The following is a 24,438-nucleotide window of genomic DNA, read 5'->3' on the forward strand; positions in this document are numbered from 1 at the left end:
CATATGTAAGGAAATGTGTCTTCTGTTTTGCAAACTACAGCCAGTTTGCTCTCCAAAATGACCTTGTTCATTTAAAGTCCCATTAACAATGCATGAGAGCTCTATATGCTCCAAAATGAAAGTGTGAGTCACTTAGTCGTGTTTGACTCTTTGCAACCCAATGGACTGTAGCTTCCCAGGCTCCTCTGTCCATGGGATTCTCTAGGCAAGAATATTGGAGTGGGTTGCCATTCCTTTCTCCAGGGGATCTTCAACCCAGGGTTTGAACCTGGGTCTCCCACATTGTAGGCAGATTCCTTATCGTCTGAGCCACCAGGGAACCAAATCCTTACCAGTTCTTGGTCTCATCAGATTTCTTAATTTTTGCTAGTTCTGATGTGTGAAATAATAGTTGTTATTTTAATATGGATTTTCATGACTACTGATGAAGCTGAATGTTTTTTCGAAATATTTTTTGGCATTCTTTATGAGTGATTTGCTGGTTTATACTTTGTCTGCTTTTCTGTCTGATGGTCTGGTTTTTACTGATTTTTTTTCTTTTTAACATGCTGGAGAGTAATTCTTTGTCAGTTGTATGAGTTCCCATCACTTCATGGGAAATAGATGGGGAAAACAGTGGAAACAGTGTCAGACTTTATTTTGGGGGGCTCTAAAATCACTGCAGATGCTGATTGCAGCCAGGAAATTAAAAGACACTTACTCCTTGGAAGGAAAGTTATGACCAACCTAGACAGCATATTAAAAAGCAGAGATATTACTTAGCCAACCAAGGTCCGCCTAGTCAAGGCTATGGTTTTTCCCATGGTCATGTATGGATGTGAGAGTTGGACTGTGAAGAAAGCTGATCGCCGAAGAATTGATGCTTTTGAACTGTGGTGCTGGAGAAGACTCTTGAGAGTCCCTTGGGCTGCAAGGAGATCCAATCAGCCCATTCTAAAGGAGATCAATCCTGGGTGTCCATTGGAAGGACTGATGCTAAAGCTGAAACTCCAATACTTTGGCCACCTCATGCGACGAGTTGACTCACTGGAAAAGACTCTGATGCTGGGAGGGATTGGGGGCAGGAGGAGAAGGGGACGACAGAGAATGAGATGGTTGGATGGCATCACCGACTCGATGGACATGAGTTTGAGTGAACTCCGGGAGTTGGTGATGGACAGGGAGGCCTGGCGTGCTGCGATTCATGGGGTCGCAAAGAGTCGGACACGACTGAGCGACTGAACTGAACTGATGAGTTGTTAATATCTTCTGCTAGTCTGTCCTTTGTTTATAGTGTCTTTTAAAGCACAGAGGTTTACTTTTTTGTTGTTGTTGTTGCCCTGGGTCTTCTGCCTGGAGAATCCCAGGGACGGCGGAGCCTGGTGGGCTGCCATCTATGGGGTCGCAGAGAGTCGGACATGACTGAAGTGACTTAGCAGCTGCAGCAGCAGGGTCTTCATTGCTGTGTGGGCTTTCTGGAGTGTCAGTGCTCGGGCTTCTCATTTTGGTGACTTCTCTTGAAGCGGAGCACAGGCTCTGGGCACATGGTTTCAGTGGTTGCAGCATGTGGGCTTGGTAGTTGTGGCTCTAAGGCTTCAGTTGTTGGGGTGCACGGGCTGAGTTGCTTCGAGGCGTGTGGAATCTTCCCGGACCAGGGGTTGAACCTGTAACCCCTGTGTTGGCAGATGGATTCTTATCCACTGTATCACCAGGGAAGTCCAAGCTTTACGTTTTAACGTAATCAAGTGTATTAACCCTTCACAATGTTCTAGCTCAGTAAATGACATTAGTACTCATTCAGTGCTCAGGCCACAATTATGGAAGTCATCCTGTCTGCTCGATTCTCCCTTACTTCCCACATCCAACCTGTTAGCCAGTTCTGTTTACTCGACTTCGCAAGTATCTCTGGAATCTATCTTTTTTTAAAAAAATTAAAAATTAAAAAAAAGTATTTTTTGGCTGCATCACACAGCACGTGGTGTCTTAGTTTCCAGACCAGTGATCAAACCTGTGCCCCCTGCAGTGGAAGCGCAGAGTCTTAACCTCTGGACCACCGGGGAAGTCTCAGAATCTATCTTCTTTTCATTCCCACTGCCATAAGCCTTGCCCAGGTGAGCATCCCCTCCTTCGGGTATGACAACTATGGGTTCCTCCTAACCCTTCCTCCCTTGCCACCACTAACCCCATTCTCCCCACTGCAGTCAGAAGCACTTAAGGTTACCTTTCTGGTGGTGATCATTTGGAAATGTATAGAAATAGCGAATCACTATGGTGTACACCAGGAACTAACATGGTATTGCAGGTCGACTGTGCTTGAGAAACAGACAAACTCATAGGAAAAAAGAGATCAGATTTGTGATTACCAGAAAATGGGGAAATTGGACAAAGGTAACCGAAAGGTTTGAACTTCCAGTTAGAAAATAAATAAGTACTAAGGAAGTAGTGTGGGTCTTCCCAGGGGGTGGTAGTGGCAAAGAACCTGCCTGCCAATGCAGGAGTGACACAGGTTTGATCCCTGGGTTGGGAAGATCCCCTGGAGGAGGGCATGGCAACCCACTCCAGTATTCTTGCCTGGAGAATCCCATGGACAGAGGATCCTGGTGGGCTACAGTCCATGGGGTCGCCCAGAGTCGGGCATGACTGAAGTGACTTAGCATACAAAGATGTAGTGTACAATGTGATATATATAATTAACAGTGCTTAAGTTATATATGAAAATCATTAAAAAAGTAAATCCTCAAAGTTCTCATCACAAGGAAAACATTTTTTCGACATCTCTTATTTTGTATCTGCGATGACAGCTATTCATTAAAATTATTGGGGTGATCATTTCATGATGCATGTAGGTCACTTCACTATGTTGTACACCTTAAATGTATACAGTGCTGCATGTCAATTATATCTCAATAAAACAAGGAAGAAATAATACACATGTGATACACATGTGATCATCTCATTCTTCTACTTAACACTCTAGTGCTGTGGTCCTCAAACCTTTTGGCGCTAGGGACCAGTTTCATGGAGGACAATTTTTCCATGGATGCAGGGGAGATGTTTTTGGAATGATTCAAGTGAATTACATTTACTGTGCATTTTATTTTTATTATTATTACATCAACTCCACCTCAGGCCATCAGACATTAGATCCCAGAGGTTGAGGACTCCTGCTTTAGTGGACTTCTGATCCAAACTGAAAGTCTGGCAAGATTATTGCTCCAATTTGCATAAGAAAATGCCTCAATGACCAGTCCAAGTTCGAGGCATGAAACAGAGTACTCAAAGCCAATGCACTGGGACAATCCAGAGGGATGGGATGGGGAGGGAGGTGGGTGGGGGGTTGGGGCCGGGGAGGACACATGAACATCCATGACTGATTCATGTCAGTGTATGACAAAAACCACTGCAAAATGGTAAAGTAATTAGCCTCCAACTGAAATAAATTAATTAATTAAAAAAAAAAAGAAAATGTGACTTTTCTTGATCTCATCAAAGAATTGAGATCATAGGACCAACCATTAACCTGGAATTTAGAAGGTGACAGACACTGACATGGAGAAATAATACTTGTGATTTGCTTACTTGAGAAAGAGGATTAGACTAGAATTTTTTGACAAATAAAAACCTAGTATTGGCTATTGAGAAAGCATGGAGCTCCTGGGAACTGAGACACAGAAGGGCTTGTACTCTCTTTCAGACTTTTCCTTCAGGAGCCCCACCAGTCACCCAACAGAAGACAGTGGGAGTGGGGAAGGGTTCTGAGCAAGTCTCCCCACCCACCCTCTTTGGTGCTGTCACTGTTAAAATTCTGCTCCTCTTAGACAAGACTTGATCTGCAAGAGAAAGGTTGTCAAAACCCATAGGCTGAAGGTGCTGATGGAAGCCCATTGAAATGGGGGTGGGGGAGAGTTGGGAGAGCAGGGAAAGAAACTCTTCCTTTGAGGGAGGACAGGAACACATCCTGGGCCCAGCAGCACATCTGGAGAAGAGGGGGAAACACTGGCCCCAAGACCCAGGTTCAGAGTGCCTGTCTAAGATTGTGGCTTAGTGATAACACCAGACAGCACGAATCCTCCTCCACACCCCATCACCACGTGAACAGGCTCCTGCCAAGACAGCAGAGACACACCTGGGAGAGCTTGCAAGAGACAGACTCTCTCTGGGGAGCAGCACAAAAGGAGGGTGCAAAGCCAAGTGGGGAGACACAAACAAGGGTCTTGCTAGAGGAACAACTAGGAACTGTGGTGCTGGAGAAGACTCTTGAGAGTCCCTTGGACTGCAAGGAGATCCAACCAGTCCATCCCAAAGGAGATCAGTCCTGGGTGTTCATTGGAAGGACTGATGCTGAAGCTGAAGCTCTAATTCTTTGGCCAGCTGATGAGAAGAGCTGACTCATTTGAAAAGACCCTGATGCTAGGAAAGATTGAGGGCAGGAGGAGAAGGGGACAACAGAGGATGAGATGGTTGGATGGCATCACTGACTCAAGGAACATGAGTTTGAGCAATTTCTGGGAGATGGTGAAGGATAAGGAAGCCTGGCATGCTTCAGTCCGTGGGGTTGCAAAGAGTCGGACATGACTGAGTGACTGAGCAAAAACAACATATGAGAACTCCATAAAAATTCCTAAATCACAGGGTTTAGAGAGTTCTGGGATGGTGAACACATTCATGAGCTGGAAGGGTAATGCTCCCCAGCCTCCATGGAGCAGTAGCTCCTGCATTCTGGACACTTCCAGACCTTGTTTTATCTTTTATATGTTTTCCTACCTCCTTTCAAAGACAATGGGCTGCTTTTATGGGTGCCTGATGCCCTCTGCCAGCATTCAGAAGTTGTTTTGTGGAATTTACTAACGTTCAAATGTTCTTTTGATGCATTTGTGGGGGAGAAAGTGGTCTCCCCATCCTATTCCTCTGCCATCTTAGGACCGCCCCTCCCAGACCTTGTTCTATGTACCTCTTTATTTGGCTGCTTATTTTTCTCCTTTATAGCAAACCTATAATAGTAAGCAAAATGCTTTCCCTGAGCTCTGTAAGGTGCTATATAGCGAATTATCAAACCTGAGGAGAGGATCTTGGGAACCCCTGATCTGAGCCCATTGGACAGAAGTGTGGGTAACCTGTGAACTCTGAGTATTTAGTGTTAAAACTGAACTAAGTTGTATTAATAATACACCCAGTAAGTGTCTGCAGAGAACTGGAGGGTATCTTGCTGCGGAAAACCCACACATTTGGTGCCAGAAGTGTCGTGAATAGAAACAGATCCCATTAATTGCTGTCAGAGCAGTGGGATTTGCTAAAACAGCCCTGGTTCCTGGAAACTTGTGGTTTGGGAAAGAGAAAGTACGAAGGGTGGGGGATGAGGAACTTCTGATCCCTGATGGCTATCTAGTCATGCGTAGTCTGAAATTGCAGCTTTGCAGTGATGGTTACCAGTGGGATTTGGAAATTGTGGTGGACTGGATTCCTGAGGAGTCGGCTTATTGAGTACATAAGGAAATGCAAAATAATCAGAAGCATGCTAAGTACACAGTCCCACGGTTATTGTTAGCTGACATAGCGAAAGCGAAAATAAAAGAGAGTGATACGGCCTTAATACTGGATCAAGCTCACACTGAGGTCAGTCTGAGCGTTGGCCACCAGCCTCAAAGAAGCTCCCAAAGGGAAAAGTTGTGCCAGAAAAACAGAAAGCACAACAAGTCCTCTGCTTATCTCTAAAGTGGTCAACATGGAGGGAGGACCAAATCAGGAAGCAACTGAAGCCAGGGAGTACAGGGAGAAGGAATGGCCGCACTTTGTAGACTGGAATCGTTAGCTCCCTGAAAAACGTTTAGGGAGATGGATTGTGAGCATGTTTAATTTGGGGGCTGTGTCTTTGGTTTTGACATTGTAGAGGCGGAAGAGCATGTTTGTCTTGATGCCGGGTCACTGTTGAACAATCACATATGGCTGGGTGAAAGCCACTGTAAAGTGTATTTATCCTGAGAGGAGGGACTACTCCACTCCCCCTATCAAAGTCAAGTGGAACATTCCAGATGAAGTGGCTTATATGCTTCATGTACTAACCCCAAAGACTGGCTTTCAGATGACCCGGATACTCACCTGACGAACATGCTCATTATCCAGTCATAGGAAATGTTATGATTATGGGGTGTCTTTAGTACACACCCTGGTGCTTCAGCTGGTAAAGAATCCACCTGCAGTGCAGGAGACCAGTGTTCGATTCCTGGGTTGGGAAGTCCCCCTGGAGAAGGGGGTAGGTACCCGCTCCAGTATTCTTGCCTGGAGAATCCCATGGATAGAGGAGCCTGGTGGGCTACAGTCCATAGGGTTGCAAAGAATTGGACATGACTGAGCGGTTAGCACTTTCCCGTTTCACTTTAGTATGCATACCTCATATAATTTTCCTGCTGCAAAATTGGACAATAGCAGAAGCCCTACCAAACTTGCTGTTTCAGCTTCCTTGTGATTCTTTTTTTAAAAAAAATTTAAATTTATTTATTTACTTATTTTTGGCTGCACCAGGTCTTCCTTGCTAAACAGGGGCTTTCTCTAATTGTAGTGAGCGGAGGCTACTCTCTAGCTGTGGTGTGTTGCCTTCTCATGTTGCAGAGCATGGGTTCTAGGTGCATGGGCTCAGTACTGTGGTGCACAGGCTTACTTGCCACGCGGCATGTGGGATCCTCCTAAACCAGGGATAAAACCCGTGTTCCCTGCATTGGCAGGTGGGTTCTCAGCCACCGGACCACCAGGGAAGTCCCCTTGTGTGATTCATACTGATACTGAGAACATTAAAGTAATTAACAAGAAAAAGGGCTGAGACGGAGGGGAGCACCCTGGGCTGTGCCAGCAGAGTAGAAGTCTTTAGATGGCTATTGAGAAATGAGGGGAATGATGGTGGACGTTTGATGGTGTTGAAACATAGTTGTTGATAAACTCTACTGAAGTTTGTACGATGAACCAATTGGATCTTCTGCTGATCCATCAACAGTAAAAGGCCCCAAATTAATTTATTCCATTTACTCCATTTTGAAGGAGTTTTGCAAATTGGAAGGCAAAAATTATGATAAGAATTGCGCAGGGCGGTGGTTAGCTTAGTCCAGGTAAAGACTGATGGATAGGCCAGTGTCTTCTTGGTCCCACCTCCCAGTTGGGGACTCAAGGCCATATACATGTGAGTGGATAAACAGTTGGGGTGTCTCAGGGAGGCGTTTCTGGGACTCCTTGACAGGAGAGCTAATACACTGTGATTTCCATTGACAGTTGAATGGATCAAGAAGAAGTAGTACATATATACAATGGAGTATTACTCAGCCATAAAAAAGAATGAATTTGAGACAGTTCTAGTGAGGTGGATGAACCTAGAGTCTGATATATAGAGTGAAGTAAATGAGAGGAAAACAAATATAGTATATTAACACATATATATGGAATCTAGGATAATGTCTTTTTAAAAATTTCTGTGTAAAGTTTATTTGAATTTATTTTTAATTGAAGGATAATTGCTTTACAGTATTGTGTTGGTTTCTGCTGTACATCAACAGAAATGAGTCATAGATATACATATGTCTCCTCCCTCTGGAACCTCCCTCCCACCTTCCACCCCATCCCACCGCTCTAGGCTGTCACAGAGCTACAGTTTGAGTTCCCCGAGGCACACAATAAATTCCCACTGGCTCTCTATTTACATATGGTAGTGCGTATGATCGGAGAAGGCAATGGCAACCCACTCCAGTGTTCTTGCCTGGAGAATCCCAGGGACGGCGGAGCCTAGTGGACTGCTGTCTATGGGGTTGCACAGAGTTGGACACGACTGAAGTGACTTAGCAGTAGCAGCAGCAGAGGGAGATGAAAGAAATAAACTCCAAATTTAGTTCAACGTTTGTCTTTATACAGGTTGCTACTCAGCAGAGACACTTGATGAACCAAGAGCTGACTTGCAACTGCCAGTGCAAAAAATGAAAGTCCTCACTGCTAACGTGCGTTGCTAGGGAATGAAAGTGTGAGTGCTGGGGGCAGGCAGGGCTACTCTGAGGGTTACCACTCCAGGCCCTACCTGTGATACTGCCTAAGAGGAGTGCCTCTTGGAGGCTGGAACAGACGTCCCTTCTCTTCCTGAGACTGCTGCAGTTTTAACACCATTGCCACCAAGAGTGGCCTGGCCAGGGCAAGAGCTGGTGTCTCAAACCCGTCATGGAGCTGGATCAGCAAACGGTAGCTTTTGCCCAGAAGGAACTCTGGATATTGCTCACAAACTCTCAGCACTCATAGCTTAGATGTTTCCTTACCAAAGTTGCTTCTCTGTGTGCTCTTATCCACATAAGCCCCCGAGGGGCCCCTCAGAAGTTGAGCCCTTTGTGCTTATCAAAGACAATAGATGAGGTAGGGACATCCTGACCCAAGGCACTTCATTCTTATATCAAAACAACTTTCTACTTTTTAAATGTAATAAGTAAAAGTAAGACTTTATTTTTAAAACATTTTTATTGGAGTCTAGTGGCTTCACAATGTTTAATTTCTACTGGAGAGCAAAGTGAATCAGCTGTACATATACATTTATCCCCTCTTTTTTGTGTTTCCTTCCCATTTAAGTCACCACAGAGCATTGGGTGGAGTTCCCTGCGAAGTAGGTTCTCATTAGTTGTCTGGTTTATAGTCTTCCCTGGTGGCTCAGTGGTAAAGAAACTTCCCTGCTAATGCAGGAGACACAGGTTCGATTCCAGGGTTGGGAAGATCTTCTGGAGAAGGAAATGGCTATCCTCTCTTGCCTGGAGAATCCCATGGACAGAGGAGCCTGGAGGGTTACAGTCCATGGGGTTGCCAAAGAGTTGGACACGACTTAGCGACTAATCAACAACAACAAATAGTATCAATAATGTATATATGTTAAATCCCAATCTCCCAATTCATTGCCCTCCCAAGCAACTTTATTTCTAAAATAACCTTTTTTTAAAAAAAATCTTTATCATGAACAAGTGGATTAAAACAGCTTCACTGACATAAATAAGCAGATCTGAAATCATATCAAATCAATACACATAAGATTTCCATCTGAAATGGAACCTGGGGAATAGAAAATGGAGATACACATGTGTATTCAGGAGAAGGGAACTTAAAAACGAGAGACTGATTTCCATCAAATGCCTGACTTATGTAGACAAAGACTTATCTCCTGACCAATGAATGCCCACCAAGATTGTTTCCCCATTCTCAAGCCAATGAACCTACTGCTTGGACCCTGCCAATAAATCCAGCCCACCCCAAACCCTCAACCTGTAGCTTGCTGGAGATTGCATTTCCCAAATTGCAATTCTTTCACTATTTCAGAATAAACTCAATTTCTGGTCACTGGAGCTTGCCTCAGTTTATCATCTTTGTTCAGATCAGCACTGACAAGGTCAAATGGCAACATGCAAAACTGAGTGGGCAGTGCCCTGGAAGACCTTCTGTTCATACGATATGATGGTGAGCTAGACCAATGGTTAATGACCAAAGGGAGCTGCAGTGATTGGCCAGTATCTTTGAAATCTTATTTTTTAGGCTACATCTATTACAAAGGGCATCACTTGGGAAGCAGTTTCTGACAACTGCTTCCTGCTGGGCCTTCAGACCGGGTGGTGTATGGCTCCCAACAGAATTATGGCTGTGCAACTATAAATCTTGATGATCAAATTAATAACAAGGCCCCTGATTAAAATTGACAAGATACAATGGCACCATGCATGCCCAATGTGCCATTCCCATTGGGTGCTGTGCACTAATACACATCACCCTTGTTTTGTGGATGGAAAGCTTTTAAGCACAATAGGGAAGAACAATGAGCCCTGGATGGAATTAAAAGAGGGGGACATCACATGGTGGACTTGAGCTCCCGGAGACTGGCCCCGCCCTGAGACATGGGACACTGTGAGAGGCCCCCGGCGCACACTCAGACTAAACTACATCTAGGTGTGTTTGCTCAGTCATGTCCCACTCTTTGTGACCGCATGGAGTGTAGCCCACCAGGCACGAATACTGGAGTGGGTTGCCATTTCCTCCTCCAGAGGGTCTTCCCAACCCAGGGATCAAACCCATCATCCCTTGCATCTCCTGCATTGGCAGGCAGGTTTTTACAACTGAGCCACACTTACCTAACTCCAGTGTGGGGGACCCAACATTTTTGGATGCAAAACATGTATCCTAACTGCACAGGAGTCATTAGTACCCAAAGGCAATGACACGTACGGTGGACTGGCCCACAGGACAGGTAAAGGCCTTACGGGATATAGGTGCTGGTGGTATCCTGGGACAAATTGGAGTTTGCTTTAATGAAGAATGACATTCAGAAGAAAATATTTATTAATTAGGCTAGGCAGAGCGAAGGGAGTTCTCAGGAGCAAAGCAAATGATATGAGTCAGCTTGGAGAAACAATGAAGCTTCAGCAAAATGGGTCAGGCAAACTCAACCAATAATGCTGGATAATGCTGGACCCAGCATTGGGAAAGGGCCTGTACCCTGGCCCAACAGACTGTCTTGACCGTTTTATTACAGACGGAGGTTGAAGTGGCCATGGGGCAGTGGCCCTCTATCTTAGCGGTTGAAGCCCAAAGGGCTTACCTGTGGGAATCTTAGGGCCCCACAAACTTATGGAAGTTCTTCAGGGGGTTGTCTCAACCCAGATTAAACCAAAATAAAACATATCTTATGGTGGCTCAGATGGTAAAGAGTCTACCTGGGTAGAGACCCCTGGGTCGGGAAGATCCCCTGGAGAAGAGAATGGCAACCCACTTTAGTATTCTTGCCTGGAGAATCCCATGGACAAGAAGAGCCTATGGTTCATGAGGTCGCAAAGAGTCAGACACAACTGAGCGACTAAGCATGCATAGTATAGTTAGTATAGCTGTGACACAAACCTAAAAAACCTGTCCTCTAAATGCTACGCTCAGTGTAAATGCTCTGACAGATCTCATCAACTTGCTGTAAGGTGTCCATGGCCAGAACTCCTATTCAATATCATACAAGATACCACACAAGATAGACAGTGCAGTAGTGAAAGTCACTGAGTAATGTCCAACTCTTTGCGACCCCATGGACTATACAGTCCATGGGATTCTCCAGGCAAGAATACTGAAGTGGGTAGCCTTTCATTCTCCAGGGGATCTTCCAAACCCAGGGACTGAACCCAGGTCTTGCACATTGCAGGCAGATTCTTTACCAGCTGAGCCACAAGGAAAGCCCAGCCAGTGTAATAAGTGAAGAAAACAAATAAAAGGCATACAGATTAGAAAGAAAGAAAACTGTGTTTTTTTGAAGACAATACGACTGTTTATTAATCTACAAAAAGCTTCCTAGAACTAAGAAGTGAGTTTAACAGGGTTGTAAGATACAAGGCCAATATAAAAAAGTCAATCATATTTCCATATGTCAGCGACATACAATTAACATTTGAAATTTTAAAAATACAATTTATAATAGCTTCCTCTCTCCATAAAGTACGGGTCTTTCATACAAAACTTATGTGTAGGATCTGTATGCTGAAAACTACAAACCACTGTTAAAAGAAATAAAAAAAGATGTAAATAAATGGAAAGATATGTTTATGGGTTGGAAAGCTCAATATTGTAAAGATGTCAGTTCTCTCCAGTTTGAATCATAGAGTCAATCATCTTCACTCAAAAATCACAGCAGGTTTGTTTTTTTTTTAAAGAAATTGGCAAGTGGATTCTAAAATGTATGCGGAAAAGAAACTGAAAGGGACTAAAACAAGAACAATAATTGGAGAAATTACATCACCCAATTTCAAGACTTAGGAAGCTACAGAAATCAAGACTGTGATGTTAGCAAAAAGATAGACACAGGCCGATGGAGCCAGCAGAGTCCAGAAATAAAGCGGCACAAATATTATCAACTGACCTGACAAAGAAACAAAGATAATTCCATGGAGAAAGAACAGTCTTTTTAACAAATGGTGCTGGAATAATTAGACATTTATATGCAAAGACCAAATACTTCAACACATACCTCATACTTACACACACAAAAAAGGCTCATAAGCATAAATTTAAAAAGTGAAACTGTAAAACATCTAGAAGAAATGTTTCTCTTTTATTTATTTATTCAGTTCAGTTCAGTCGATCAGTCCTGTCCGACTCTTTTCGACCCCATGGACTGCAGCACACCAGGCTTCCCTGTCCATCACCAACTCCCAGAAGTTGCTCAAAGTCATGTCCATCGAGGTGGTGATGCCATCCAACAATCTCATCCTCTGTCGACCCCTTCTCCTCCTGCCTTCAATCTTTCCCAGCATCAGGGTCTTTTCCAACGAATCAGTTCTTCGCATCAGGTGGCCAAAGTATTGGAATTTCAGCTTCAGCATCAGTCCTTCCAATGAATATTCAGGACTGATTTCCTTTAAGATGGACTGGTTGGATCTCCTTGCAGTCCAAGGGACTCTCAAGAGTCTTCTCCAACACCACGGTTCAAAAGCATCAATTCTTCAGTGCTCAGCTTTCTTTATAGTTCAAGTCTCACATTCATGCATGACTACTGGAAAAACTATAGCTTTGACTGGATGGACCTTTGTTGGCAAAATAATGTCTCTGCTTTTCAATATGCTGTCTAGGTTTGTCATAGCTTTTCTTCCAAAGAGCAAATGTCTTTTAATTTCATGGTTGCAGTCACCATCTGCAGTGATTTTGGAGCCCAAAACATAAAGTCTCTCAGTGTTTCCATTGTTTCCCCATATATTTGCCATGAAGAGAAGGGACCGGATTTATTCATTAAGCTTTTTTTTTAATTGGGTAACTGCTTTACCATGTTGTGTTGGCTTCTGTCATACAATATGAATCAGCCATAAGTGTGTGTGTGTATATATATATATATATGTATGTGTGTATATATATATATGTATATATATATATATATATCCCCTCCCTCTTGAAACTTTCCTCCTCACTCCTGGCACCATTTCTTAAAACAAAGTTTCCTCCTTTTATTTTGTTGAAAAAAAAGCGTATATTTTTTTTTAAATCTAAATACCCTGGAACAACGATTAAGGAATCATGATGTCTGGCTCTAGCCTATGGCAAGAGCAGGAGGCTTTTGTTCTCTGTCTAAAAATACAGCTCACATTATTTACTGCTCAAAAAAGGAAGTTGGATTTAATACTTTCAAGGTCAACCTTAAATAACCCATCCACTGGGTTGGATCAGAAGACTCTTGGAGTGTCTGCCTTGGAGCTTCCCCACCTTGAAGGGCCCCAGCAACAGTCATAACATCAGACCCAGAGGGTGGCCTTTTATGGAAGGAGCCGTCAGCTGCAGCAGCTCCCCTCGCAATCTTTCCAGCTAAGACTGTTTCTACTGGGCAGCACGGTAGATAAATTCTGGGGCCCCAAACATTTACAAACAACAAGAGAGCCTGAGAAGGTCTGGAGTTCTTTAGGGGAAGAAAAGAAAATACAAGCATATTCGGAGATGCTGTGGTTTGATACCAGACCACGGCAATAAAGCGAGTCACACGGATTTTAGGGGGTTTCTCACTACATCTAAACATTATATGTACACTGTACTGCAGCCTATTGAGTGTGCAATAGCATTATGTCTAAAAACCAACAGACATGCCTTCATTTAAAAATACTGTATTGCTAAAAAATGCTAACCATCATCAATAACTCAGGGTTGCCACGATTTGTTTAAAAAAACCCACAATAAAGCGAGGTAAGCCTGCAAGACAAGAAGAAATAAAGTAAAAGTCACGGTGCTTCTTCTGGTTGAAGGAGGCTGGCCTACATCTCTTTATCAGCAGAATGTGAACTTGGCCTCTTAATTTATGTCTAAAGCATGGATCTTTCCCTTCACCAAACCTTGCCAAATACAGCCTTCTCTGGTGTTCCAGGAGCTATGACTCCATGCTTCCGATGCAGGGCACAGGTTTGATCCCTGGTTGGGGAGGTTTGCTGCATGTCACACGGTGCAGCAAAACAGACAAAATAGAGAACGTTGCCAAACACTTTTGTACTTTGTTTTGAACCTGGGGGTTTGAGAGTTGGCTGAGAACTTCATGCATGCGGGGTATGGAGGAGGTCTGATGATTTGAGAAAACCAGTCCATTTTATCTATTCAGAGATATTCTCTTTTTTACCCACCAGGACTCTAGAGCCAGTCTAACAGGGCCTATCCCAACCATGTGCAGCTAAACTGGGCAACTGACTTACCCTCTCTGGGCCTCAGTCTCCTCATATGTTAAATGGGAATAGTCCTCATACCTGCCTCCTGAGGGTTTTGTGAGGGCTGCATAAGGTAAGGTTGCATGGCATTGAGAACACTGCCTGCCACATTGTCAGAGATTGTTGGCCAATACTGTCATCACCTGAGTTCCATATACCAGCCTCTCACACAAATACCTTGCGGGATTATAGTTGGTAACATTTTATATTCCATAGTTTTGACCTGTGCCTTTGACATGGCCCCAATGGAGTCGCGTTTCTCTATAAACCCCAAGGAAATCAATGGCCTAGGTCTCAGCCTCCTCTTTATTTGTATGTGGGTACAGTTCATAAATACACTCACCAATTTTTTTCCTCCCCATCCAAAACTCGCCCTTATACCTCGAACCCCACCCAAGCCCTTGGTTAGAGAGACTCGCTTTCCTGTCGAGGAGGGGAGCGGTGGGTGGTCCTGCTCATCACTCTGGCTCCTTGTTGGGTCTCCCTCAGTCCACTGAAGTGTGGGCCCTCACAGGGCCTCTGAAGCTTGAGGATGTTGAGCACCACGACTCTGCCTGGGGGTCCCAGTCCTTGAGTGACCGTGTGGCTGGCTCTGTTCTGTGCCAGGCTTGGGATTCAGATGCCAGGGGGCAGTGGTTAGGGTCATATGCCCTGTCTGTGCCTGAGGCTGAGCCAGTGCAGCCCCAGTGGGCAGGGAGTCTGCAGTGGAGTCCTGGGCCTGCTCAGGTGGCCTGGAGAGTCCCGCCGGGGCGCTGTTCCCAGCCAGCGCCGGCCCTGCTCTCAGAGAGGCAATGTCTGAGGCCTGGCCCCTCAGGGTCCAGCTCTCTGGGCCCTTCTCAGGCCCTCAGTCAGACCTGTGCGGGGAGGGCAGCCTCCCTTCTCCTGGCTCCTCCAGACACCATCCGGCATGGCTGACGCTTTGGGTCCTTGGCCCTGTCAGAGGGCGTAGCACCCCAGTGTCTCTGTCTCAGCCAGGTGCCAAGCCTTGCCGTCCTCCTGGTAGGGCATGGAGAGCCCGGGAGGGCGGGGGGCACCCTCTTCGGGGACGGGGTATGGAGGCTCTGGGGGGGCGGGGGGGTCTCCAGGGCCCCGGGCTCCCCCCAGGACCGGCCCGTTGTAGATGTAGATGTTGCCGGTGACCGTCACAGAGCCGCCGGTGACATGAATGCCGTTGGTGCCTGTGGGAAGGAAGGCAGAGTGAGGGGCGAGGGGTCAAGGTTGAGGGGGGCCCCCCGCGCGCTGCCAGCACGGGACGCCCCAGGGCCCCATCCGCCGCCTCCCCTTTCCTCCCTCTCCGTGCGCTTTGGTTTCCTGAGCTCTGCGTTCATTCCCTGGTTTCTTGGTTTTTCAGTCTCGTCCCTTCTCTGTAGTCAGGACACTGGCTGTGGCAGTCTCCTCTTTTCAGCCCGGCTCACACGCTCCCCTCCATCCACCCTCCCTCCCTGTCCCCTCTTCTCACCGGGGGCCACCTGGCCTTGCTCTGGGGGCTCAGCATCCAGGTCCCTGGCCTGGCTCAGGGGACTCTGCTGTTGGAGCACCTCTTCCTCCAAACCCGGGTTCGCTGGGACGCCGGCTGAGGCCAGGGTCAAGTCTCCAGGGGCAGGCAGAAGTGGCTTTACCAGGTCAGGAACATGTGTGTTGAACCTTGGGGGCTCCCAGTTTCCATCAGCAGGATTTGATTCCTCTCCCTGCAGGACAGAGGCCGAGAACCAACCAAGGACGGGGGCCTCAGTCTCCATCTTTCTTTAATTCCCAACCCCACCCTGTGCTTAGGCAGCTCCATGCCCTCTTCATCAAGCTTCCTGCCTCAGGGCCTTTGCACTTGACGTTCCCTCTTCCTGGAACTCTTGGTGTCTGGCTCTCTGTTTTCTTCAGCTCTCTGCTCAAATATCAGCTGACCACAGAGGCTCTCTCTGTCCACTCCAAGGTAGTATAACCTCATTGCTTGCCACTGTCACTGTCCCCACTCCCCTCCCCGCCAGCCTCACCATGCTTTATTTAGCAGTTGGGTTCAGTTGCTTCAGTCGTGTCTGACTCTTTGCGACCCCATGGACTGTAGCCCGCCAGGCTCCTCTGTCCATGGGATTCTCCAAGCAAGAATACTGGAGTGGGCTGCCATTTCCTTCTCCATATTTAACAGTTGTCACCATCTAATACATAGTCGTCTAACTTTATCCTTGCACCACTGGTATGAAACTCTGGGAGGGTAGAGACTTTGCTTTGCTCACTGCTATTTCCATAGTGCCTGGCACATGCTGCTGCTGCTGCTAAGTGGCTTCAGTCGTGTCTGACTCTGTGCAACCCCATAGATGGCAGCCCACCAGGTTCCCCCGTCCCTGGGATTCTCCAGGCAAGAACACTGGAGTGGGTTGCCATTTCCTTCTCCAATGCATGAAAGTGAAAAGTGAAAGTGAAGTCGCTCAGTCGTGTCTGACTCTGTGTGACCCCATGGACTGCAGCCTGCCAGGCTCCTCCATCCATGGGATTCTCCAGGCAAGAGTACTGGAGTGGGGTGCCATTGCCTGGCACATAGCATGCTCAGTAAATTATTAGTTGAATGATCAAATGGATGTTGAAGCTGCAGATTCGTTTCCTGCCTGCCCCCTACCCCTGTTCACCTGTCCCCTGCCCCTCCTCACTGCCTCCCTAGCCTCCCCATTACCTCTGGGTGCCTCTTGAGCAGGGATCCTGGAATAGAAAATGAAACGGCAGGCCTCAGACCCCCAGGCTTTCCCCTCCACACCCGACCCCATGGTATGGCACTGCCCACCCTGGGCTCCCGGAACGGTCAGTCTGTCGTTACCCTTATCTCCAGCCTCAGAATGAAGGGGCTGGATAGATGTGGTGCCTGTGTGGGGACAAGTGCTGGGTGTCTTGAGGGTGTGAAGGGGCAGAAGTGTTGGCCCTGAGGGAGCTGAATATTCCCTCCAGCCCCCTACCCCATCTGGATGGGCACAGACCCAGGCAGACATCCCTGCTGGCGTCTGAGTCTTTCCTACCCAGCTTTCTGCAGAGAGAGGGGTGGCTCTTCCAGGTGTAGACGAAGACGGTGGTGAGGAGCAGAAACGAGACCAGAGGCAGCAGGATGGCCAGCACTAGCATCGTTCCTGGAGGACGGCAGACAGGAAGAGGCGTGAGGACACGAGGAGAGCAGTGGGTGGATGGGGCTATTAGGGAGCAGCTCTCCAGTTCTCAGGCCACCCAGATGGAAAACAGGGAGCAGGCTCCCCCTCCTGCTACTGCTACCGCTCAGTCCTGTCCGACTCTTTTCAACCCAGGCTCCTCTGTCCATGGGATTTTCCAGGCAAGAATATTGGAGTGGGTTGCCATTCCCTCCTCCAGGGGATCTTTCTGACCCAGGGATGGAGTCTCTTACGTCTCCAGCATTGACAGGCGGATTCTTTACCACTTGTGCCACTTGGGAAGTTCTTTCCCCTTGTAGACCCACTGCAGTTCCTAAAGGAGAAGTTGGAGAAACTTCCCTTGGGTTACAGAGAAGGGGCATGGAGCCTGACGTGTCCACCCCTCCACTGAGAACCAGGAGAGACTCTGCCTCAGATGGAGATGTTTGGGGCGAGTGTGGTTGGCCACCGGCACAGGGGCAGCCCTGTGGGTGAGGACAGGCACTTGGGCTGGAAATGGGAGTGGGAGGCAGTAAGGGAGGGTGGGCTTGGAGTTGTGGGTAGACTCAGGCTGTGAGCGGGGCTGCTGGATCTCCACTGGCTTGCTTGGAGCAGCTCCCAGGAGTGGGAGGGAAGGGGAGGCCCGGCTTCTCAGGTGTCTGTGTATAGCCATGGGCAACTGCTGTCTTCCTGTGGGCCTGTGCTGCCATTGACAGCATGGAGTCCACTAAGCCTGTCACTTTTTCTGTCACCTGCTCCTGAGGAAACTCAGGAGGACTCAGAAATTTAGACAGTGGGAGTTCACCCTTGGTGGTCCATCTAATTCTGTGCCCTAAGTGAGTCCAGAATGGGAGGTGTGGGGAAGAATTAGACCTGGGTTCCTGCCCAGTTATGTGTTTTTCATACACAAAATGAGGAGATTAGCTTATGTACTCTCTGAAAGTCCAGCTCTAAATACCAATCTGAGAATTACAGAGCCAAGGACATGAAGACCTATTAGCATCAAAAAATGTATGCTTCCAACAGGGGAAGGATGTGGGGAAGGGATAGTTCGGGAGTTTGGAATAGACACATACGCATGGCTATATTTAGAATGGATAACCAACAGGGACCTACTGTATAGCGCAGGGAACTTTGCTCAGTGTTCTGTGGCAGCCTGGATGGGAGGGGAGTCTGGGGGAGAATGGATATATATGTATATATATGTATGGCTGAGTCCCTCTGCTGTTCACCTGAAACCATCACAACATTGTTAATCAGCTCTGGTGGTGGTTGAGTCGCTCAGTCATGTCCGACTCTTTAAGACCTCATGGACTGTAGCCCGCCAGGCTCCTCTGTCCATGGAATTTCCAAGGCAAGAATACTGGAATGGATTGCTATTTCATTCTCCAGGGAATCTTCCCAACCCGGGGATTGAACCCAGGTCTCCTGCATTGCAGGCAGATTCTTTACTAAAGCCACCAGGGAAGCCCTGTTAATCAGCTATGGTGGTGGTTTAGTCGCTAAGTCATGTCCGACTTTTGTGACCCCATGGACTATAGCCTGCCAGGCTCCTCTGTCTATGGGATTCTCCAGGCAAGAATATTGGAGTGGGTTGCCATTTCCTCCTCCAGGGGATCTTCCCGGCCCAGAGATTGAACCCAGGTCTCCTGCATTGCAGGCAGATTCTTTGCCAACTGAGCTACAAGGCAAACCCTCATCAGCTATACACCAATACAAAAGAAAAAAGAAAAAAAATGCCAATCATTTTTGATACACAGTTAAAATTAATAATAGAATGTAGAAAATGTTATGATATAGTTAGATGAAAAATTAAGTTACAAACGTTCAAATGACTCCACTTTTAGAAAAAATGTTACTTTTTTCTATTGTGTGGGAAAATGTCTGGGGAGATATATTTAAAAATGTTGGGTGGATATGCCAGCTGATGGTTCTGTAGGTGAGGTTTAGTTTTGTTTATCTGAATTTTCTCATCTTCTACAGTCTGCATGTATTACGGCATGGGTTTTGGAGTAAGAAAGACCTAGAACAGGTATTCATAACACCAACTACCACATGGCTGATCTTGGGCAAGTCTAACCTCTCTGTGCCTTGGTTTCCTCATCTGTCAGTAAGGATAATAACAGGACTATTTCACAGGATCATTATGAGGTTTAAATGAGCTAGTGAAAGTCAAGTTCAGAGAGTGTCTGATGCACTAGCTGCTCTTATTAAAGGGAAGCTATGATAATAAGTGCTCAGCCATTTTTTAAAATTAAGGAAATAAACTTTTCCCTGACTGATAACAATGACAGTTATCAGAAACATCCTATAATTCTCTATAGGGTTTCCCTGGTAGCTCCGCGGTAAAGAATCCGCCTGCAATGCAGGAGACGTGGGTTCGATCCCTTGGTGGGGAAGATCCCCTGGAGGAGGGCAAGGCAACCCACTCCAGTACTCTTGCCTGAAGAAACCCCTGGACAGAGAAACCTGAGGGCTATGGTCCGCTGGAACACGACTGTAGCGACTAAGCACGAGCATGCATAATCCTCTTTCAGGCAAGGAAAGCAATAATTCCACAGAAAAGAGCAAGAAAGCATCAAATGTAGAATCTTCTCTCTAGCGATGGAAGGTGTAACCTACTATACTCAGTAAATGGGTTATGTGATGGTGGCATGTCCAAATGATGACAGTGATGTCAGGTACAGGTATATCTATATCTCCATGGTGGCTCAGAGGTTAAAGTGTCTGCCTGCAATGCAGGAGACCCAGGTTCAATCCCTGGGTCGGGAAGATCTCCTGGAAAAGGAAATGGCAACCCACTCCAGTATTCTCGCCTGGAGAATCCCATGGACGGAGGAGCCTGGTAGGCTGCAGTCCACGGGGTCGAAAAGAGTTGGACACGACTGAGCGACTTTACTTTCACTTTCAGAAGTAATATTGCATGTAACTTTTAAGTTACATGTAGAACATATAACTTAAAAAGTACACGTATACACAGACATGTGTGTAAGTAACCTGGCCCAGGGATGCTCCAGTTTTTCTCTGAGGAGCTTCCTGCCACAACTCTGAGAGGAAAGGGTTCGTCATTTCCCCGTTTGTTTAGATGGATGGAACTAAGGCATCTCCCCAGATGCCCCCTCCCGGCCCCGGCCCCTCCTCACCTGGCATGTCAGCGGGCTCTTGTGGATTTCTGCAGCTGGTGTCAGACTGGGCGGTGCCCGGGGCTTCCTCCACGAGGCCCTGATCCTCACACCTGTGGAGGAAAGAGCCCAGCTCAGGGGGGCTCCCGGCTGCAAGTGGAGCTGGTCTGTGAAGCTGAGCGTAAGGTGGGCTGGCACCGGCTGGGGCTGGGAGGGCTGGAGGAACACAGACCGGGCACCCTCACCTGGTGTGGGGCTGGCAGCGGGCGGTGGGAGAGGAGGTGTTCTGGAAGTGTCCAGCTTTACAGGGGACACAGTTGCTGTTAGCCTCCGTGACTTCATCTGGCAGGAGAGAAGCGTGGGGCAGCCAGGGTGAGTGGGCACAGGGGGCTTCTGTTCAGCTGTGGGCTTCTGTGATGCCTGCTGGATGGCCCCCTACCCACCCATCCTCCCCAGTCTGTACTTCGCAGCATCTTTCTCTCCCCATCGCCCAGGTTCCTCTCAATGCTGGGAGGACCTCGAACCCTGCACAGTCCCAACTCCATTTCTCTGCAGGTTTCATCTGTGAGCCTTTCTCAGGGAGGAAGAAGCATTTTATTACACAGAGAACTAGCCACCTGGGGCGTCACCATGGACACAGCACCCTGCACCCATTCAAGAGCGCCCGCGCAGCCTCCTTCCCACCCTCTGCTGCCAGTGACCTCTGACCTTTGAGCTCGGCCTCGGTGCCAGGCGGGCAGTCGGAGAGTGGCTCGCAGTGCTCACACTCAGAGTTCCAAAAGACGCAGTACATCCCCGGCTGGCAGTGGCACTGGGTCTTGCGGTCGCTAGTGCAAGGCATGATCTCCACGAAGCCCAGCACTGCGGGGGTGATGGGGGATGCTCGGCACAGGGGCTGTGCTCCAGGACATCCCAGCCCCCCACCCTGGAACACCCCACTCACTCTTGTCACAGGGGCGGCACAGCTGGCAGAAGGAGAGGTGGTTCCAGTGCTCGTTGTACGATTTCTCCGGGCACGTGGCACAGACAGTGTTCTGGTGGCGGCTACATTTGGTGGAGATGTGTGTGCCTAGGTTGTGAGCAGGGCAGGAGAAGGGTCAGGGGACTGGGGTTCCCGGTGCCCTCTGCTGCTCGCTGCATGACCCTGGGCCTGTCCTGGTGCCTACATAGGATGGCCGGCCAGTGTTTCTTGTTCTGTGTTTCTGCCAGCTGATTTCCCTGGGAGCCGGTATCTGGTGTCTATGCGAGGCAGCAAGGCGGGCTGGAGCCCCCTGTAACCCGCCTCCCCGTCCCAGACTTTCTCTGGCCCTGGCCTCTCACCTGGGGGGCAGCGGGAGCAGCAGAGGCGAAGCTTGGACTCGTAGTACTCCTTTTCCTGGTCTCCGCAGCTTTGGTTCTCCGTGTGGTATGGGAGCCCCTTCAAGAAGAGATGGAATCAGGGGGTAGAATTATTCAGGGGTCAGCTGGGAGGAGCAGAGGGACATCAGAGAGGATGGCCCAGACCCCTCTCCCCAGCCAAGCCCACCCCCACCTACCTGCATGGGCCCCTCCCTCACCAGCTGGGGTTGGGATGCGGCCAGGAGACCCCAGACGCCCAGGATGAGTAGCCTCCAGGCCAGGCCGCGGTGGGAGGTGGCCCACGGCAGGCGCATGGCGGCCAGTCAGCCTGCCAGCCGAGCAGAGGGATGGAGGCCTGGGAGGGAGGTGGGAGCCTGGACGTCCTGGCCAGTGGTGGCAGAGCCCAGAGGCTGGGACAGGACTTGACGGACGCGCCCCGGGGGCCGGAACGGCCGGGCCTTGCCTGGCCTCCAGGGCTCCAGCGCCGGGGCTCAGGAAGTGGGAGTGGAGCGGCCGGCGCGGGGCGGGGACAGGGAGCGCTGGAGCCCAGGCGGCCTCTGTCGCAATCGGGAAGAGGAACAGGCTTGGCTGGCCGACGACGCAGGGCGGGAGGGGCGGCTGGGAAAGCACGTGAGGGCAGCGGGGCCGGAACCGGGCCTCCTCCCTTCTCCGCAGGCCTGATTGGAGAGGAGAACGCAAGCCAGGCTGGGCCGGCTGGTGGGAAAGGGGTGTTAGAGCCAGCGGACGGTGCTCGGATGGGCACTCGAGAGCCCGGCTGGGGCAGAGGGGACCCAGGAACAGATAGAGTTCCAGACAGAGCTGTGTCCGGCCAGATCTGAAAACATGGATGGGCTTGGGACTGTCAGATTTTGAGAGTGTGGAGACCCACAGGGAGCCAAGGACAGCCAGCCAGACCAGCATCTGGGAACCAGAAGTCCCTCTTGGCAGACTTGTTAGACTCCTGGGTTCCCGCCCTGTTGTGCGAATTTTTAATATAAACTACAAAAGAGTCGCCCCCGCCCCTCCCCTGAGTCAACCCAACCCACAGAGCAGTGGGCACAGGTCTCCTGGGAGACACTCCAGAGGATACAGCAGCCCCTGCCTCCCCCACCTCCGTGTCCTCAGAGAATGCGGGGATGTGAAGACCGACTTCCCATGGTCAGGGTGGCCAGGCTGGGGCTGGGCAACCACCACCCTCAGTCCTAAGACCTCACCTTAGAGCCTTCGGATCCCTGAGCTGACAGCCCGCCTGTCCAGGCCTCTCACCTTAAGGATGAGGATGCTGAGGCCAGGATACCATGTAAAAGAGGGCAGGATTTCAGGAGGGCTTGGTCTGGCCCCTGCCCTGTTTCTTCCTACCATTTCCTTGCAATTCATTAAGGCATCCTCGCCCTCCCTGGCCCATGCCAGGGAGTCTGGTTTCAACGTTTCTGTGCTCCTGGCTAACTCCCACCTGTCACTGAGGGTCACCTGGGCTTGGGGAGGCACCCTAGCCTGGGTTGCACAGCCACTCCACCCAGACCCCTCCCTGTGACCTGCTGCTTATCATCTGCCGGCCACTGGCCTTTTGTGCTTGGCAACAGCCTGCCCTGAAACTGCAAGTCTGGGTTCTGGGAGCTTCGCACAGAGTCTGGTACGGACCATGTATCCAGTACATATTTATGGACTAATTTGATGATGCGTTTGCCTACAATGCGGGAGACCCGGGTTCGATCCCTGGGTCGGGAAGATCTCCTGGAGAAGAAAATGGCAACCCACTCCAGTACTCTTGCCTGGAAAATTCCATGGACGGAGGAGCCTGGTAGGCTACAGTCCATGGGGTCGCAGAGTCAGACATGACTGAGCGACTTCAATGTCAGTGTCAATGCTGATGACGCCTTGCCCACATCACAGAGCCAGTCCATGGCAAAGCAAGCCTAGAGTCTAGGTTCCAGATGTCTGGGTCCTAGCTCAGTCCAGCAACTGCCTCCTCATGACTCAGGGGAGCCCCTCCAGGCATGAGTGGTTGACTCGCTGGGCGTACATCCTTACCCTGGTTGGTCTGACTGGCTGGACAGGCTCCTGGTGGAGAATCAGGGGAACCCTGGGCAGGGGTGCACCTGTGGGGTCAGGGGAATCACAAAAGAGTGAACTGGCCTGCCTGAGATTTAGACACCTCTCTTCTCTCCTGGAGAAGGAAATGGCAACCCACTCCAGTGTTCTTGCCTGGAGAATCCCAGAGACAGGGGAGCCTGGTGGGCTGCCATCTATGGGGTCGCACGGAGTTGGACACGACTGAAGTGACTTAGCAGCAGCAGCAGCTTCTCTCCTGGTACAGGCCCAGGACTCGTCTTCTTCCAGTGAATTTCCTGGGCTGCCCCGGGGGTGGGGCGGGGGGAAGAATTGTCAGAATAGGTGTGCACTGCTCAGGTCAAGGAAATGGAGACTGGGGCTGGAGCAATTAAATTCAGAAAGGTCTGTGTGCGTTTTGACTTTAGATCCATTTTTCTGTTTTTTAAAGACATTTGTAAAAATGGAAGTTTAGTTTATTTACAATATTGTATTAGTTTCAGGTGTTGTTGTTTAGTTGCTAAGTTATTTCCAACTCTTTTGCTACTCCACAGACTGTAGCCTGCCAGGTTCCTCCGTCAGTAGGATTTCCCAGGTAGGAATACTGGAGTGGGTTGCCATATCCTT

The 24,438-nt window shown here is 48.8% G+C and overlaps 1 protein-coding gene across 2 annotated transcripts; it reads right to left on the minus strand.

The window, feature by feature from the left end:
• Positions 1–14,467: 14,467 nt before the first annotated feature.
• Positions 14,468–22,226, minus strand: LTBR (lymphotoxin beta receptor). Of its 2 annotated transcripts, none has more exons than XM_088837399.1 (10): positions 21,981–22,226; positions 21,745–21,841; positions 21,368–21,493; positions 21,133–21,285; positions 20,670–20,766; positions 20,446–20,537; positions 17,180–17,287; positions 16,843–16,868; positions 15,640–15,868; positions 14,468–15,358 (listed from the first exon to the last, which is right to left on the minus strand). In XM_088837399.1, the coding sequence occupies exons 1-10, from the start codon at positions 22,074–22,076 to the stop codon at positions 15,117–15,119; spliced, it is 1,266 nt and encodes a 421-aa protein (XP_088693525.1). In that variant the 5' UTR covers positions 22,077–22,226; the 3' UTR covers positions 14,468–15,116. The 2 variants fall into 2 exon arrangements, with proteins under 2 accessions (XP_088693525.1, XP_055250212.2); XM_055394237.2 differs by having other exon boundaries at positions 21,960–22,226.
• Between the last annotated feature and the right edge of the window lie 2,212 nt (positions 22,227–24,438).

Source organism: Moschus berezovskii, chromosome 6 (genome assembly GCF_049115385.1).
Source record: "Moschus berezovskii isolate FMDL1 chromosome 6, NW_MosBer_1.0, whole genome shotgun sequence".
Classification (NCBI taxonomy): Eukaryota; Metazoa; Chordata; class Mammalia; order Artiodactyla; family Moschidae; genus Moschus; species Moschus berezovskii.